Here is a 19,093-nt window from a genome sequence, read left to right as displayed (position 1 = left end):
TAGTAGTACTAAGTAAGGAAATGTACATTTCTATTACAGTTTTTCTCATTTGCTAAGACACACTAAATGAAACTGGGATCCGCTTGATCTTCATCATCACATTATTAGCACAGCAGAAGTCTTCTCTTGCAAATGTTTTAACACTTTTTCATTTTTCACACCCTTTGTCAAAACTGTTACCATAGATCTCATTGAAAGACCCTGAACTCTATTGAATTCACTGTGTTGAACAAAAGGAAAAAATCTATTCACAGCTGATAAAAAGTACTTGCATAATTATAAATCTCTATGCACCTGTGTGAAACTCATTTGCACAACTCTTCAATCAGCAATCAGTCCTCATCCATCTATAAAAGATGCCACCTCCATTTGCAAGCATGGATCAAAGAGGCCATAGGCACGGAAGGAGAGCAAGAGGCCATGGCAGAGGGGCCCGAGGAAGAGGAGTTTGTATGCGTGGTGGAGGACGAAATCGAGCTTAAGTTTCAAATGAAATTCGGGCAACAATTATTGACCATGTCATCAATCATGGCTTGTCCTTCATTCTGAGTCGGAGCACTGTGGCATCTATTGCCAGGCTTTTTCGGAATGAGAACAGGTAATTCAGTGTTAGTGTAATGTATACCACTGTGTATTTCAGCTTTACTGTATTGCCCTGTTAGCAGAACAAACTGTGTCTACAGTAATGCAGATGTTTTATCAATCCCATTTATGTGACTGTCGTACAGTAATGTCAATTTTGACATGCTTTTTGCTTTTACTTTATAGAATCCACACATCACCACACACTGGTGGCAGAGGAAAGATATTTAGTATTGAACAGGAGTCTGCCATTGTAGATATGGTAGTGGCAAACAATGCAATCAGATCCAGGCAGCAGTAATTGCAGATCAGGGAGCATTTAGAAATATAAACAGTGTGAGTTTGGCAACTTTAGATCGAGTCCTTAAACGAAACCATGTCAGAATGAAGCAGCTGTACAGAGTTCCATTTCAAAGTAACTCTGATATCGTAAAGGAGGCACGATTCCAGTATGTGCAGGTACAGATTTTTTATTGTAATACCTTGTTTACCATAGTTACATGCGACTGGAATAATTTGCTTTATGAATTTGCTCTTTTTCTTAGAGAATAATGGAGCTTGAAGCTGAAGGGGCACATCACAAATTCATTTTTGTGGATAAGGCCGGCTTCAACCTCTGTAAAGTGAGGAGATGCAGGAGGAACATCATTGGACAGAGGGCCACTGTCACAGTGCCAGGTCAGAGGGTTGCCAATATCACCATGTGTGCTGCCATCTCCAATGATGGGGTCCTTTGATTTAGATGGATTACCAACTATTGGTAATTCAATACAGCTCATTCAATACAGAACGCCTCATCAAATTTCTTGATGCATTGAAAGAAATACTGATTCCACCTGAAGAGAGAGGGCTATTGAGGCCTGGCATCACTCTGTATGTCATAATTTGGGACAATGTGGCTTTCCACCACTCTCGCCTTGTGAATGAATGGTTTGCAGGACAGCCTCGTATTATGATGCAATTCCTCCCTGCACACTCTCCTTTTCTGAACCCAATCGAGGAGTTCTGCTCTGCTTGGAGGTGGAAGGTGTATGAACACCGGCCATGAGCAGATGCCCCTCCTGGAGGCAATGAATGCTGGTTGCCTGGCAATAGGTGCAGAGGACTGATGGATACGCCATGCAAGGAGGTATTTCCGTCGGTGCATTGCAAGGGAAAACATTCAATGCGATGTTGATGAGAACCTGTGGCATAATCGTCAAGAACGAATGGACTAAATGTGAAAGATAATATATATATATGGCATTTCCACCCATAAGTTTCCTTTGGTAGCTTTTTTTTTTCCAGTATCCATTTGAGTTTGTAAAGTATTATATTTCATATTTATGGCTGTATTTTGTATTTTGTTGTCCATTGTGTGATGATTGATTGAAAGAATACATTTATTTGACCACAAGTTGTGGTGTTTGATGGAAATATTTGCATGTTTTTAATATTTTGTGAGTGTTAGAGCATTTTGCTAACAAAATGAGTCATTTTGGCCTTTGAGCTTCAGTTTTATCCTATGTGTTAACTGTTTTGAAAATGTGATGTCAGAGTGGGCAAATGTGTTTAAGCATGCAACCCGATCACACCAAATGGGTCTATATAGCACACAGTGTGTTTATCGTGTAATATATACGCGAAAATTAGTTTTTACGTGCATAGTATACGCATGGATAGCACATGGGTAGGTTTAGGGTGGGGTGGGGTGGGGTGGGGTGCGTGTGTATCATACGCTTGGGTAGGATTAGTGGTGTGGGGTGCGTGTGTATATCACGCAATAAAGTGCGTATCATATGCACGTAAAAACTCATTTTCGCGTATAAATTGTTAAACGCTATTAATCTATGGTGTATTTCTAACCCTCTTGGCTTGCCATAGATAAACACACTGCGTGCTATAGAGACGCATTTGCGTGTGTTTAAGCAATCGAGAAAAACTGTAATCAATTAATAACCAATATTGAGGGTTCACAGGATGAACTGAGTAATTGGTTGTAATGTTAATGTAGCTACATCAAGTTAATCCGATTAACTGAATACATTTATAACAGGTTATGTTTGGTTATTAATATTTCATATAGCTAATTTGCTAAAACAGGAACGAGGAGAGGAACGAAGGAGGTAAGTAGGTAAGAGATAAACCAACAGGAGGTAGTCTGTCTGAGACTAGACCGTGTGTGTGTGTGTGTGTATGCTGTCTCAAGGTAATTTAATGCTGTCTCATGGCACTGCCAACCCAGTCTCACGGCAGTTCGTGATATGGTCACGTAATTTAATCTATTGATTCGTGGCACGGGCACGTTTATTTCGTTATTTTCGTAATTCCAGCACGTTTTTTAAAACTAATGTATTTCAATGGGAAGCATCTTTCGTGATCAAAGCACGATTCTATCTGCCTATCGGGCTGCAGTAGAGAAGCTGTTTAATCAACATTTATTCACGAGATCTTATCATGGTTTATGTATTTATTTTAATTATATTATTTCGTTCTTATTGCCAGGGAAGCTGGATTGCTTTGCTGTTTATTGATATTTAAAAAAAATATTTTATTAGTAGGAAATCGCGCTGAAGAAGTCTCATTCCGAACACCTCGCGATATTTGGCATCAGTTCACGTGTGCCAGATGTTGGTAAGTAGTCGTAAATACGCTGTCCTAATAATGTTTGATATAATGTATTTTCTGTGTGTCGAAATTAATCAGATTAGCTCAAGTTCAGTCACTGCATTATATCTGTCATCTCAACGGAGGCTTTGCGTTTCATTGCTTTCTATGAAAATGGTTTCTATGGTGATTAAACACTGTCTGTCACGTGATGTGCTATACAGTAGGCCTAGAGTAGACCTTCAATCAGTTAATCATATTCATATCAGGTTTTTAAGTTGTACAATTAGTTCCAAAGTTGTATGTGTAGTAGAAGCACAGTAAAACCAACACCATGCTTTTACCACAGTAACATTAGTTTTACTGTGATAAGTGTAGTAAAAAGACAGTAATCACACAACTTACCATGCTTTTACCACACTATTGGTAGTTTTAATGTGGTACTTATTGTAAATGCACAGTAACCACAACACTAACCATGCTTTTATCTCAGTAACCTTAGTTTTACTGTGATGTGTAGTAAAGGACAGCAATCACAAAACTTACCATGCTTTTACCTCAGTATTGGTAGTTTTAAAGTGATAATTGTTGTAAATTATGCATATTAACCACAACACCTACCATGCTTTTAATGCTTAATAATGTAACATCCAATATTTGTAAGGAAAATCAGTACTTTTTCCTTTAAATAATCCTAAATATTATACATAATGATATTTTATTTTCTCTGTTTTCAGCTGAAAAGACCAAAAGGGCCTTTCGAACTCAGTCAGCCCATTATTGTTTGAGGACAAGTAAACGGAGGAGACGGACCGCTGCAAAGACAAATATTCGCAATGGTACGTATGTGTTGGTTTTAACCCTAAATCAAACATTTTATCAAGCATTTGTTGTTTCTTAAACCTGTTCTTACAAAACCCATAGCCCAATCAGTATGAAGAGTCTCAAAGTCTTAATAATTCATAAGATTTAACAAGTTGTCAAATTCGTACAATACTAGTACATATTTGTATACTCGTACATAATCCTGCAGCTTTTACTCCTAGTGCTCATTGGCTACTGCCTCATATATATCGCGATATTTGTAAATCAGTTGCGCCCCTTCTTGGATAGTAGTCTGATGTCCCACACACTGTCAGAAAGTTTATATTAATTGTCACATGACATCAGATACGTGATTATTTTGTCGTGATCAGATCAGTTACACTGCTGATAACTGTCCCGTTTGCATATAAATCATGTTATTTTTAAACGAGTTCATATGATTATTGCTTGCTATTAAAGACATACTTTTATTCATAGAAATGCCCACATATCAGTGAACGTATAACATAAAAATGCTTTTAACATTTAATTATGCAACACTCTTTACAGAAATATATCCCACAGTTATGGATAAACTCCCAACATCATCACCAAGTCCTGTGCTGGGCACATTGGGCAACAAGTGTCCTCCAACGTATTCGATCCGTGGCCAAGTTCTCCGCATCTTCCCATGGGACACTGACATCGTTCAGGTCTTCGTGAAACATCTGTCTCCATGTCTTCCCAGGTCTTCCCTGTCTCCTGCATCCTCCTGGTGGTGTCCACTTCATCACTGTCTTTGGGTGGTGTTGTTTGGGCATGCGTCGGATGTGTCCAGCGAGGTGCACCCTTTGCTCTGTCACAGTTTCTGAAAGTCTTCATGTGAAGTCCCACTCCTCCTCAGGATCTCTTTGATATATGCAGAACCAATATTGAAAATAGTGATTTCTCTTTTCAGCTTCATAAACTGTGCTTGATGTCTGCCTAATGCCTTCATCAAAGAAGTGTCAGTGCGCATCAGGTGTTTTCCTAAAGGACATATTCATTGCCATTCATTAGTTCTAGTCATGCAGTGACTTCATGATGCAATAGACACATGTATATTTCTGCAAGTGTATAGCAGGTGTTTGTCCGAACAATTGAAGATAGTGAGAGTGTTCAGGAAAACCTTTAGAAAACAATCCATATTTATGGAAATCTTATTGGTGCTGAAAGAATATTACAGAAATGAGACACTTGACATAATGGACATTATTCTGAGTTTGTTACCTTTACATTTAGATGGACTTAATGTCTTACATTTAGCTTCATTAAACCTTTTATTACAGTGGTCACTATAGTAAATGTCCACCATAACTACATCTATGGTATCATCATTACATCACTACCTGGTTAATGTAAATGTAATATACCCGTGAATGTATTTTATTGAAGCATTTTCTTACTGACGTTTATAATCATTAACTATTTTAAGTTGCCTTTCATTTAGTGACAATAAAAGTGATTAATGATCACAAGGATATAGAATTAAAGGTGAGAATGTAAAACGTTGAGCTTACGTTTTTCCCTATTTGTTCTTTAAAGCGAAGAAACAAATATATTTTCACATAACAAAGTTGAATCTCATCTCTTGGTTTGTAAAAATATAACTTCATCATAGCGATTTGTTTTAACGTTACTGTATATGTCCCTATAATAGATTGCCCCTGTATCTTATACCTGTTTTTTTATATAATTAACTTATTTTTATACTGTTGTGCAGTAGGTTTGGCACTACATTTGTCTTTAAACAGTTTGACATTAAATATTGGAATATGCTTTCAAAATTGTGTGCATTCATTGTGATTTTGTTACATTTATTTGAATATAATTGATATACCTTTGATATACTATACATACACTGTAAATGTTAGAAGCACTTTAGTATATGTAATTATCTTTAATTAAAATACTGCAAAACTACCCCTGCTGTAGGCCATTGCTTAGAAAAAAGTTTATCTTTCAAATGTATGTATTAATTAGTCTAATCAAATAAAAACATTTGTGTCATTGATCATGTGATCTCGTTTTTGGATGGTAACCACACAAAGGAGTCTTTTGTTTTTAAATGTGAGTTTTATAATTTAATTAGAATTAATACATTACAGCCCAAATATTGTTTGGGTTTAAATATGAAATATTTAAGGTATCTATCCCTGTAGCCGGAACCAGAAGAGATCTGTCATCATTTACCATAAATGGGCAAGTAAGTGTGACTCATCTGTACAGCTGGATTGTTATTGGCTGTGACTTTATCGCAGAACTCGCTGTGATTGGACTATCGTTTAACTCATATAAAACGGCGCTTCATGTTACAAAGTATGTTTTGGTGATATTATTGCGTTAGTTATACATAAAGTTAATGATAAAGTGTCTCTGTTTTGTGAGAAATTGCTCCTTTACTGAGATCCCCACCCTAACCCTAAGCATGGCTGCACATTTCAATGAACTACAGGACAATGTTTCCTGTTCCATTGATAGCATGACAGAGATATGTGGGTAATGTAGTTTAAAACGTTTAGTAATGAAACAATAAATGTTAAATACATAATATCTTTAATGGACAACTGGATATCTAAATTTGTTCATTGTGCAAACCTTTATGACATATATGAGGGACAGGCTGAAATTTGATAATTTACTGTAAACACTTTAAAAATAACCTTTATGCCAGCTTTCCGTATATGTCAGAAAACTGGGCCCAACATTATTTAGTAAACATAGCATAAGCAGTTGTCCTGCCGATTTTCTCTTTGATACACTAACCGGACTGTGAGTTACAGCCATTTGAAATGTGCAGTTTTTTGCTCTTCTGGGGGGCCCTTGGGGTGGAAGTGCAGTACAATCTACACAGATCTACACACACTATTACACAGGGATAATGCACCATTCAGTAAAACAAACAAAACAAAACAGTGCCTACATTTCCTTTTCACCCCCTCTGATTGCTGCTTATATGCCTGACATCAGTAACGTCTATGCTTTCATTTTAAATGCAGTAGGCTAGTAGATGTACTAGAATGATCAACATGGATCATCTTCAATTATGCTTGAAGTGTTTATAGCAAGATAGCCACTGCAGCCTCTTGTTATTCACATAGCTTCCCTTTATTTCACTGCAAACATTGCAGTTGCAGCTTATACATGCAAGTATGTGCAACTTTTGTCCCAAATATCATTAACCAGATCTAAATGTGTATGTCCTAAGAAAAGGAATCATGGTAATTAATTATATGTAGTTGTTTTTAAATTATGAACTAAACTAAAGAAATAAGAAATTAAAATTTCTCAAATATTGATTTTATTTACTGTACCAAACACCACTTTCAATAAACAATATTCACCATACTTTATTACACAACACTTTATTGGAGGACACAGCATAAAGTTGATAAAGTAGCATAAAGACAATGAGATTCAAGATAAATAAAAATGTGTCTTCAAAAATACATTAACATCATATTAATCCATTCACAGCTGCTGAGCCACAAAATGAGTGCCAGAGAATCATATTCAGTCACCTATGATACAGAAAACAGATTTGATATTGTGTTGGAAAATAATGATTCATTATCACTAAACTGGTTTCTTGCTCTTCCCTGTACATGTCTCGATCATGTTCATGTTCTTCTTCCTCGTCTAAACAGTTTGTTCAGGTGTACCCTACAGTACAACAGAAGAACAGAAGATGTGATCACTGATGTGGTGTAGCTTTTTCTCAACCAGAGGAAGAAGTCTCAACATCCCATTGTCAGGCGTTCTCCAGTCCTGGTCTGAAAGTAAAGCAAAAAACACAAACAATACAAATTAAGTTGTTTAATGGACAGTCAGGTCAGCTTATGGCTACGTTTACACGTGGATGGCTATTTTCATAAACGGACATTTCACCCCTCTTCGTTTTCAAAAATAACATCGTGCACACGAACCCGTGTATATGCCGTCCAGAGCATGCCAAACCTGTAGGTGGCAGTGTAACGAGAAGCTCAAGCCCACGTTAGCCAATCAGAATCCTGAAAATAGTCTCATATTGTGACGTCGCTGCCTAAAACTCAGTTTTTCTCAGTTTACATGCAAACGTGCAAACAAAGTTTTCCAAAATCTCCACTTTGGCCGGAGTTTTTAGAAATAATCGTTTTCTGTGATAAAAACTGTGTTTTCGTGTAAATGAGAGGCCAAAACCGCAGGGAAATATCGGTGTCTTCACTTCGTGTAAACGGGGCCTATGTTCTGTGATATATTAAGCAGTGATGGGCTACTCTGGCCCTTAGCGTCCACTGTCCTGCAGATTTAGCTCCAACCTCAAACCCTCCTGCCTATTGTCTATAAGTAAAGCTGAAGACTTTCATATGTGCTCGATTAGGGTTGGAGGTAGAGTTGCCCGTTCCTGATTTAAATTTACAAAGCAGCAGTCAGTACATTATATAATATACACATTGATTTATTTTATACATATATATATATATATATATATATATATATATATAATATTTCAGCACATTATATAAGCTAAGTACTGAACAAAAAATGTTTTACCCATATCAACAGCAACCTATTTTAAAATATATTTAAGAAAGGCATGGTCTCTTTTGCCTTTGCAAGTGATTTTTTTCAAGACAACATACTCTTCTGTCACTTGTTTCAAGAGCTTCACTTGGTCAAAAACCAAGTGATAACCTGTACAATGTAAAATTGTCAACATCAAATTATGTACTACATATTACAGCATTGTTTCAATACAAGACATACCAATGGATTTGCGCACCTTTCTGTCTTCTTTAGGCACCAGATGTTCCTTCCTCACCCGAAACAAAGGACTTATTCGATTAGCTTGTGTTGATATAAGGACTGGTCTTCCTTCTCTGTTGTAAAACAAGAAAGTATCTACTTACTCGTGCAATTACTATTGTTCTTGAAACATAAATTAAGACAGTTATAATTTACCTTACGATTCAGGAGAGAGCATTTGATGAGTAAATACTGATTGAAATGTTCTAGAAACTTTACCTGGGAAGGGCTGATCTCGGCAAGATCCGCTGCGACTCACTAGTAGCTCTTGTGAGGGTTGGCTCTTAAAAGAGCTGTTGAGTTTGATGTTGTAGAGATCTAAAAAAAAGGACAAAGTAATCCTGCAATACAGAAAGGAATGTAATTTTATTACATTACATGCAAGCAGTCAGTTATACAACTATAGGATATATTTCTGTAAAGAGTGTTGCATAATTAAATTTTAAAAGCATTTTTATGTTATACGTTCACTGATATGTGGGCATTTCTATGAATAAAAGTATGTCTTTAATAGCAAGCAATAATCATATTAACTCGTTTAAAAATAACATGATTTATATGCAAACGGGACAGTTATCAGCAGTGTAACTGATCTGATCACGACAAAATAATCACGTATCTGATGTCATGTGACAAGTCAGATTAGCTTTTCCACTCTTGCAAACAGAGGTAGGTTATGAGGTGTGGAGAGACATCATGTATCATTGGACATTGGAACATGAACACAACAGACAGGGACTAATTTGTAATAATTTTAATGAATACACAATGCAATTAATATAAACTTTCTGACAGTGTGTGGGACATCAGACTACTATCCAAGAAGGGGCGCAACTGATTTACAAATATCGCGATATATATGTACAGGAATTGAGGCAGTAGCCAATGAGCACTAGGAGTAAAAGCTGCAGGATTATGTACGAGTATACAAATATGTACTAGTATCGTACGAATTTGACAACTTGTTAAATCTTATGAATTATTAAGACTTTGAGACTCTTCATACTGATTGGGCTATGGGATTTGTAAGAACAGGTTTAAGAAACAACAAATGCTTGATAAAATGTTTGATTTAGGGTTAAAACCAACACATACGTACCATTGCGAATATTTGTCTTTGCAGCGGTCCGTCTCCTCCGTTTACTTGTCCTCAAACAATAATGGGCTGACTGAGTTCGAAAGGCCCTTTTGGTCTTTTCAGCTGAAAACAGAGAAAATAAAATATCATTATGTATAATATATAGGATTATTTAAAGGAAAAAGTACTGATTTTCCTTACAAATATTGGATGTTACATTATTAAGCATTAAAAGCATGGTAGGTGTTGTGGTTAATATGCATAATTTACAACAATTATCACTTTAAAACTACCAATACTGAGGTAAAAGCATGGTAAGTTTTGTGATTGCTGTCCTTTACTACCCATCACAGTAAAACTAAGGTTACTGAGGTAAAAGCATGGTTAGTGTTGTGGTTACTGTGCATTTACAATAAGTACCACATTAAAACTACCAATAGTGTGGTAAAAGCATGGTAAGTTGTGTGATTACTGTCTTTTTACTACACTTATCACAGTAAAACTAATGTTACTGTGGTAAAAGCATGGTGTTGGTTTTACTGTGCTTCTACTACACATACAACTTTGGAACTAATTGTACAACTTAAAAACCTGATATGAATATGATTAACTGATTGAAGGTCTACTCTAGGCCTACTGTATAGCACATCACGTGACAGACAGTGTTTAATCACCATAGAAACCATTTTCATAGAAAGCAATGAAACGCAAAGCCTCCGTTGAGATGACAGATATAATGCAGTGACTGAACTTGAGCTAATCTGATTAATTTCGACACACAGAAAATACATTATATCAAACATTATTAGGACAGCGTATTTACGACTACTTACCAACATCTGGCACACGTGAACTGATACCAAATATCGCGAGGTGTTCGGAATGAGACTTCTTCAGCGCGATTTCCTACTAATAAAATATTTTTTTTAAATATCAATAAACAGCAAAGCAATCCAGCTTCCCTGGCAATAAGAACGACATAATATAATTAAAATAAATACATAAACCATGATAAGATCTCGTGAATAAATGTTGATTAAACAGCTTCTCTACTGCAGCCCGATAGGCAGATAGAATCGTGCTTTGATCACGAAAGATGCTTCCCATTGAAATACATTAGTTTTAAAAAACGTGCTGGAATTACGAAAATAACGAAATAAACGTGCCCGTGCCACGAATCAATAGATTAAATTACGTGACCATATCACGAACTGCCGTGAGACTGGGTTGGCACTGCAGACTCTACTCTGAAGGGAGGGTAGGATCTAATGCTTTCAAATCTATAGCGTGCTATTGCTAGCCTCTACAAAACATAAGTACTGCTCTTTCCATTTTATAAATGGCTGTTGTGTTATCTGTTTGTTTGTTTTTGAATGTGGATTTTTGATTTTTTGACTGTTGTGTTTTATGATTTGTTAAATTTATTTGCACTTCAGAGCCACGGTATTAGGCACACAAGTATTAATAAAGCATTATAAATCTTTGTGTTCAACTAATCGATTCATTCAAATGACTCACTCAAAAAGACACTCACAAGTTGACGGTGTAACCTGCAGAAAAGGTCACTGAACAAATCATTGAATTAATTTGAATAACCTTTTTTTGTGAAATGATTCAAAAATTCAAATCACAATTGTGAGAATATGTGTTTTTGTAAATTTTGAGATTTTTTTCAAAAAAGACTAGGAACTGAGATCCAGCTTTATCAATAAATCACAGCATTGATGGCCATTGGTCAGGTCTGTCGAGTTACCTTAAATCCTGTTAAACCACAACAAGACAGACTATATCAAGAGTAGGCTACTGAACTTCAAGACTTTGGAACTTGATTTACATATGTCAGTCTATTTTCAGGGAAAAACTAATTTATTTTCGTAATGGACACTCATCTGTAACGAGATCAGGTGAAGGCACGTGCTGACTTTCCCTGTGGCTTTAGAGAGAGAGAGATCATTTACCTTGCCTCACTATGGATTAGGTTTGTGAACAACACAATGCCCTACTTTCTGATCCCTCTTCTACTACAGTATAAATAAACACAAAGTGGGGGTTATTTGACATCACTTCATGACAAAAATCTAAATGGCACAGAGCCACTGTCAACAGGGAAGTGTTACATTTTATTACTACATCCTAATCCTCTTAGCCTCCTAATTCCTCTCAACCGTGGTCTTGAGATGCTGGATGGATACATGATGGCTTAATCCCTAGTTAGAAAAGGTTACCTTTGCTTTTCCCTCTTGCGTTACTCATAGCGTCTCGCCATGGAGGAGCTACTGATACCCGCAGATGTCGAGGAAGTGCCTCCCGAGCCTGCAACCTTCTTCTCTCCGGCGGGACCTGCTAAAACCCCGCTGGAGAGAATAAAGGGCTGCATGTCCAGCGTGTTCTCAGTCAGTGTCAGGAAGTATCTGAAGAACTACATCAGGCGAAACGGGTTGCTGACGCTCTCGGTACTAGCTGTAATCACAGGATGCGTCCTGGGCTTCATGCTGAGGGGCCTAGCCCTCTCCACACAGGTAGGATTATTAAACAAGGATTTTAGAGAAATGAATGACTGTGGACATGTCACTGAAAATGGAAGGGTAGAATTATAAAAAAGAATGGCAGTTGTTGTAAAGTTGTTAGTGATGCATAATCTCCTGGGTACACATCAAACATCCTTCCAACACATTCATTTTTCTATAATTTATTATCTTTTGATCAGATTTATGAAATGCTGAAAACATTCCGTGTTTTTAATTGGTCTCTCCATCCTTCATTATTAAGTTATTTATTCTTGCTTTAATGTCATGGTTTTAGAAAATGTCTTTAATGTTTACGATTTAGAATGTATGTACAACTTACAGTATGTTTGACAAGCTTGTCAGATTAAGGCTCATCTTGGAAACATATGTTTCCATATTGTCTTGTTACAGAACAAAACATACAATTGTCTGTAGCAAAAATAATGGTGTCAAATATATACACATTTTTTTTTCTTCATATATTGTATTGTTTTTTGTCAACATGGAGTAAATGTGTTTTAACTTAAATAAATTTCCTGAGTTTTTTAAATAAATCGATTGGATGTAAAATCTAGGTCACGTGTCCATAAACGACACAATTAGATCTATGTCTATTTTCATTCAGTTGTTGCTATTATTCCACAGATAAAAATATTGAATAATATTGTCAATATATAATTGTTTTTTTTATTTTTGTTGTGATGGGTGGAGGCATGTAGGTTTAAAGGTTAGGAATTACTAGGCTCTTAAGAACATCTGTGCTTAGTGATCTAATCCCAGACAGAGAGACAACAACATACTCATACTTCCAATAAGAAGTATTATAGTGTGGCAATTAACTCGCCCCATAAAAGCAACTTCAAATCAAACAGCAGGTTGAGGAGAGGTGTGTATATATATAGAGGTGTGTACCTTCAACATTTCTCACATTATCACATTTTACTATAGTATCACTAGTTTAGAAAATGGTAATAAAATATGACAAGAACTAGAGATATTTCACCGGTTTTATCTTTCTCTAATGGTGCGTTCACACCGGAACGCATCAGGCGCGAGTGATTTCAATGTTAAAGTCGGCATGAAATCATAATTGACCCTATTAACTTTGTTAGTGGATATTACTAGTCTTGTGGTGAACAATTAATCCGTGCAAGAACACAGAAACAAATAATTTGCTGTGGTTATCTTTAATCAAAGTCTGAAAAGTTACTTCCGATCTGGAATGGTTCTTTTTCTGATGACGTAGGGTTGACGGCTTGGGTTGCTTAAACGCTTGACTACTCCCCTCAAACCGTTACTCTGCTATGGGCGAGAGATGGAGAGGAGGAGCGCTAAAGTAAAACCCTGCCCTCGGTTCAATATTCCGTTTCACTCGGAAATGCGTCACAACACTTGAGAAAAGTCGTTTGCAACTTCCGGTTCACGCGGACTTGCAAAGTAAATGCAAAGACGCGTTACGTGCGTAAAAATTCCTGCGGCGCGAATGAGGCGTAGAGTGCGGCGCGGTAGACACGAATACACCTCATTCGTCTCAAGCGTCTGGAGCGTTATGGGCCTTTCACACAGGACGCGGTATGCGCGCCGCTGCGCTATAAAACCCATTAATTTCAATTGCTTGCGCCGCGCAAGGACGTTTTGTTTCTGCTTCGAGCAAAGTGCAAGAGCAGCGGTGCGCATCATTGGCGTGCTCACGCGCACGCCATGGTCAAAGTTCAAAATAGTTCAACTTTTGCCGCTGCACTCTGTGACGATTACCAGCGCGGCCAATAGAATCGGGGGATCCAGACAAGCACGGAAATCAAAATGGATGAAAGTAAATTATATTAAGACATCGTATGCACGGAAATCAAAATGGATGAACGGCTAGTACTGTGTGTGTCAGAATTTCCTGAGCTGTGGAGCAGTGGACCAAATATATAATCTATATATATAAATATATAATAATGCAGCGCCGCGCATACCGCGTCCTGTGTGAAAGGCCCATTACGCGCGAATGATTTCACGCAGTGCTATTTTTGCATCCACGAGCTTGATGCGAATTCGCGTCTGCCATCTGAGTTGAAAAATCTGAACTTCTGCTTCAATTCGCACCGTGTTAACCAATCGGAGCCTGCTTGCTGCTGTCACGTGGTGAAGTGACGTGATAAACGGGGGCAGGCCCGTTTTTCAGATTATAATGTAATTTTAAATGTTTGGCCTCAATAACTTATTATATGTTTGGCCTCAATAAGTTATTTTGTAATGACTAAATGCCTGCGTGAAAGAAGGAATGACATTGTTCAGATGTTAACTATGAATGTGACACTGAACACTTGCAGTCATATACATTTCTCAATGAGATGAAGAAATACTCACATAATTAAAGAAGTCGTTTGACCTACGTTATAACGAGTCATTATATGATAATGTATTAATGTATAACTTACAGAACCAAAGCTATAGATTGTGAATTTCAACATTTCTCGTTTACCAGCGGCAAACGTCAGAGGACTAGCCAAGGTAAGGCTGTTCCAGGCGGGTTACATGAGCGCTAAGCGCCCGGTGATCGCCTGGATCTCACAACTCCGAATCGTCAGATCAAACTTTTTAAATAGGCGCTATCTTTATAAATAAACCACAAATTTGAGCTTTAAACAATTACATTCTCGACTGAACAACTAAAACTACATTTCGTGACACAATAACAGTAGTATTTTTAACCGCTTAGCACTTGCCTCTCCCAGAAGAAGCGGAATGTCGCTCCAAACGCTTGCTTTTTACGTGCGTCCATTTCGCTTTGGCGAATGCATTCAAAATGTTCAAGCGTCAAACTAGACGCAGCAGGCACGAATTTGACGCACTATTCGCGTCCGGTGTGAACGCACAGTTACCCCTAATTTCCACCAACTGCGGAGCGGCTGCGGATCCCGTCCGGAACGGTGGCGGAGTCAATAGGTTTCCATTAAAGTCAATGTGTGTATTTTCACTGACTGCGGAAAGGCTGCGTTCCGACTCCGGTGATCAGCACTACAGGGCAGAGTGCGCAGGACAGGAAGTCGAGCAAAAAAACAGAACAAACCAAAACAAAATAAAAGATCCGTTTAATTTTCAAAATAAAATACACCGTGATCATGGGGGATAATATTTGGCGGAAAAATATGATGATCATGGCGGAAACTGTTCCTGGTTTGGTGGTTCTGTGTATCGAAACTACATATCGCACGATCACAAGTGAATTAGCGAGATCTCGTTGGTCCTCGGCCGCAGCCGTTCCGCAACAAATCCGGACCTGGTGGCGGGTATTGAAGGACAGCGGAGCACGGAGCCGACACGCAGCGTAGCCGATCCGCAGCCGGTGGAAATCCGGGGTTAGACTGTCTCACAAATGAATTAAATGTAACAGCTGACAGCTAGTCAACCTAAGTACACAATTAGATATTACCAATTTAGGTCAACCAATTACCAAGCAATGCTTAATTTTGTTCAGTCTGTGGTGTAAAAAGGTTGCATTGGCAATTAAAGAAAAAAAAAAAAAACTTAAGCAAAACGTGATCAGGTCAAAGTGTCTGAATCTGAAATTTTTGGTCCCAAATTTGCATACATTTTACTGGTAGTCCACTGTATTATGAATAATTTTGGGGTATAATATGTCACAGTTTACTTTATTTTGCTATCATCACTTACATAAATGAACTATAGTGTCCTGCAGCCACTAGCTCCAGAATAGTTTGTCCCTGTACATTAGACATGCTCAAACACTTGCTGTTTTTAAAACTACCTTAAAAACTTATTTTTATAGTTTGGCATTTGATGCTATGTGAGAGCTGCCTTGTTGTTTTATTATGTGCTGTTGACTGTTTGTATCATCAATATGGGATATGTGTGTACAGCACTTTGATAAACACTTGCTGTTTTTAAAAAGTGCTTTATAAATAAACTTTGACTTAGTAAAAAATATAGTCTGAAAAGTCTGAATATCATCTGAACAACTCTTTCTCTGTTTTTGTAATCAGGCAAAAATCTATTTCTCCTTCCCTGGTGAGCTGCTCATGCGGATACTTAAAATGTTGATTCTCCCCCTAATCACTTCCAGGTGGAGTTTGATTTATTCACATCTGCATAATACATTTTTTGGCTATCAGACAAAAATTCTTAATGTCACACATTAAGAATGTGTGAACATCTCCTCATATCAGCTCTTACTCTCTGTAGTTTAATGTCTGGACTGTCATCAATGGAGTCAAAGGCCTGCTGCAAGATGGGGGTGCTAACAGTCACCTACTACCTTTGGACCACATTCATCGCTGTAGTGGTTGGCATTGTACTTGTTCTAATTATCAAACCTGGCTGTGGCACAGATGTGGAGGGCAACAGACTGGGAGGTGGACAGGTCATTACATCTGCAGATGCCCTGCTGGATCTGGTCAGGTATAGTCAGAATGGACTATGACAAATTTTGTCAGGTAGCAACAACATCTTTGTTGGTCTTGGACCAATGTTCCTATCAGCCGAGCAGATTTTAGGAGTAGGCTTGGATATCAAGCGTAGTGTCATTTCTGGCAGGTCACCTTAGTCAAGCTCGCATCAGCTGACTCTCAGCACATCCACGTCTACCTATAACAATACGACGCCTATCACTGTATACATATATAAGCTCCTTCAGTATATCAGCACCTATCGCCTTTTTAAGGAGCTTATTACCCTCCTCCATCCCAAGCTCCTCCTCTCATCAGTCAGGATTTGGCATTCTGATTACCCCTGAATCAGACTAAGGCCCCGTTTACACGATGGGAAAACGCAGATATTTCTCTGCGTTTTGGCCTGTCATTTACACGAAAACGCCGTTTTTATCCCAGAAAACGATTATTTCTAAAAACTCGGGCCAAAGTGGAGATTTCTGAAAACGCCGGTTATATGTTGTCGTGTCAACTGGGAGAAACGGGGTTTTAGGTTCTCTCTTGTCGATTCTGAGGATTCTGATTGGCTTGCATGGCTTTATCCTTCTCCCTACACTGCCGCCCATAGGTTTGGCATAGTTATGATGGCGCTCGACGGCGTATTTATGCGGGTTGTGTGCACGATGTTATTATTGAAAACGGAGGGGGGGGAAATATTCGTTTGTAAATGTGTAACACTGTGTAAATGTGGCCTAAAATTCACAAATTATGTTTTATCATTATGTTTTCACAAATTGAATCAAAAAAATTATTAATGATATCTGCAATATATATATATATGTCGGTTCTGTTCTGTTTACCCTAAGGGGGATTATTCCTGCTCTCCTTATCCAAGCTAGGCTGCATGGATGCGCAGGGAGTTCTTGCCCAGAACAGAACCATACCGCCAATCCTAACTGTATGCTAATTGTCAATTGTATTTGACGATAGTGGTCCTGACAGAAATGGGGTTAGAGGCTTGGACAAACTTTTCAATCTATTTCCATCTGATTTTAGGGGTAATTTATAGTTAGTGTTTGGACTTATTGGTGGGTTCGATAGTGTTCTGTTTCAGGAATGGAAAATAGCTTAAAGGGATATCACCCAAACATATCGTTTCAAACCTGTGTAGCTTATTTTTTCTCCTATGTGACACAGAAAGAGAAAGTTTTTCCATGCAATTACAAATGGGAATTGTATTGAAATTCAACTATGATAGTCTTTTCTTCACAAAATCTATTGTATGGCTTCAGAATAATATATTATAATATACATATAAAATCACTTTATATAACACACAAATCACATGTACCACTGTTATGGTGTTTTTACACGGAAGAAAATAGTCACACAGGTTTGGAATGGCATGAGTTTAAATGATGACAGTATTTTCATTTTGGGGTGAACTATCCCTTTCATATTAGCTTTTTAATTGCTAAAATTATAAGCTTTTGGGGTAAATTGCTCCTCATTTTGACGAGTCACTGCTATTTTCATTCATTGGAAAGAATTGTCCATGTCTGGGGAGTCTAGGCCATCCTATACAGTGCAATCCTATTAAAGCAGCGGGGTGATTAGGATATTTTTAGTAATCTGCACAAAGTAAGAGGAGGAGGACCCTCCCATCCCCCACCCGTTTCTGCCCATGGACACAGTGAGCTGCTGTTAGTCTTGGCTGCCACACTTAATAATAGCTGTTTTTTAAATCTGCAGTGTGTATGACATATCATAGGGGATCAATGTCCTAAATATTCATAATGTGAATGAATGAATTAATTGGCATCATATTTTGTATCCTCAGGAATATGATCCCCTCCAATCTCATTGAAGCCACATTCCAGCAGGTGAGAAACACTTTAACACTTTGAATGCCACTTATTTGACAAGTCCCGTGTGTACTGCAAACATGAACAATACCAATGTCCCTTTCAGGAAAAGCCAGTTCCCTTTCAGTCTGTCACAATCGGTATTGGGATCGCGTCAGAGAGCCCCAATCATCAAACAGAACGAGCCAATGCAAGATTTGTATCTCGCGCTCCGCCCAGCAGCGCGGGTATAAATAGGAAGCCGATGCAAGCACCAGTTGTCTTTCGCTTCGGAGCCGAACAAATAATTTTGTATACATTCTCTGAAAGTGGTGAATACAGTCAACGAGTGTGTCGAGTGTTCTTTGTGAAGAAGCCTCTCCAGCAGTGTTGGTTTTACGGCGTGTGCAGGGCTGGTCACGAGCTCACAGCTCTCAACTTCTGTTTTCACAGCATTGGTTGGTTTGAGGGCATTTTCTATGAGGTCACTGT

General features: G+C 38.0%; 2 protein-coding genes and 1 long non-coding RNA gene across 4 annotated transcripts in view; 2 read left to right on the top strand and 1 right to left on the bottom strand.

The window, feature by feature from the left end:
- The window catches only part of LOC306990928 (uncharacterized protein), a 370,388-nt gene extending 364,446 nt beyond the window's left edge, over positions 1-5,942 (top strand). The window contains exons 2-4 of one of the 2 annotated variants that reach the window (XM_079598275.1): positions 3,906-4,007; positions 4,543-4,814; positions 4,931-5,942. In XM_079598275.1, the coding sequence (XP_079454401.1) occupies positions 3,906-4,007; positions 4,543-4,814; positions 4,931-4,960 (404 nt within the window). In that variant the 3' untranslated portion in view covers positions 4,961-5,942. Of the gene's footprint in view, positions 1-2,804; positions 3,196-3,905; positions 4,008-4,542; positions 4,909-4,930 lie in introns of those variants that run through there. The other variant, XR_013795978.1, reaches the window with a different exon arrangement.
- A 1,388-nt stretch (positions 5,943-7,330) lies between these two features.
- Positions 7,331-10,699, bottom strand: LOC306990870. The gene is made up of 4 exons (XR_013795957.1): positions 9,896-10,699; positions 9,016-9,137; positions 8,758-8,870; positions 7,331-7,784 (listed from the first exon to the last, which is right to left on the bottom strand). It is a non-coding gene; the product is annotated as an uncharacterized lncRNA (long non-coding RNA).
- Positions 10,700-12,018: 1,319 nt separating this feature from the next.
- The window catches only part of slc1a8a (solute carrier family 1 member 8a), a 39,330-nt gene continuing 32,255 nt past the window's right edge, over positions 12,019-19,093 (top strand). Inside the window, exons 1-4 of the mRNA XM_079598269.1 lie at positions 12,019-12,393; positions 16,374-16,453; positions 16,573-16,788; positions 18,598-18,640. Of these exons, the coding sequence (XP_079454395.1) occupies positions 12,139-12,393; positions 16,374-16,453; positions 16,573-16,788; positions 18,598-18,640 (594 nt within the window). The 5' untranslated portion in view covers positions 12,019-12,138. The remainder of the gene's footprint in view (positions 12,394-16,373; positions 16,454-16,572; positions 16,789-18,597; positions 18,641-19,093) is intronic.

The sequence above is a fragment of the Phoxinus phoxinus genome, assembly GCF_949152265.1.
Source record: "Phoxinus phoxinus genome assembly, chromosome: 22".
Taxonomy (NCBI): Eukaryota; Metazoa; Chordata; class Actinopteri; order Cypriniformes; family Leuciscidae; genus Phoxinus; species Phoxinus phoxinus.
This window is presented reverse-complemented; position numbering and strand designations above follow the sequence as displayed.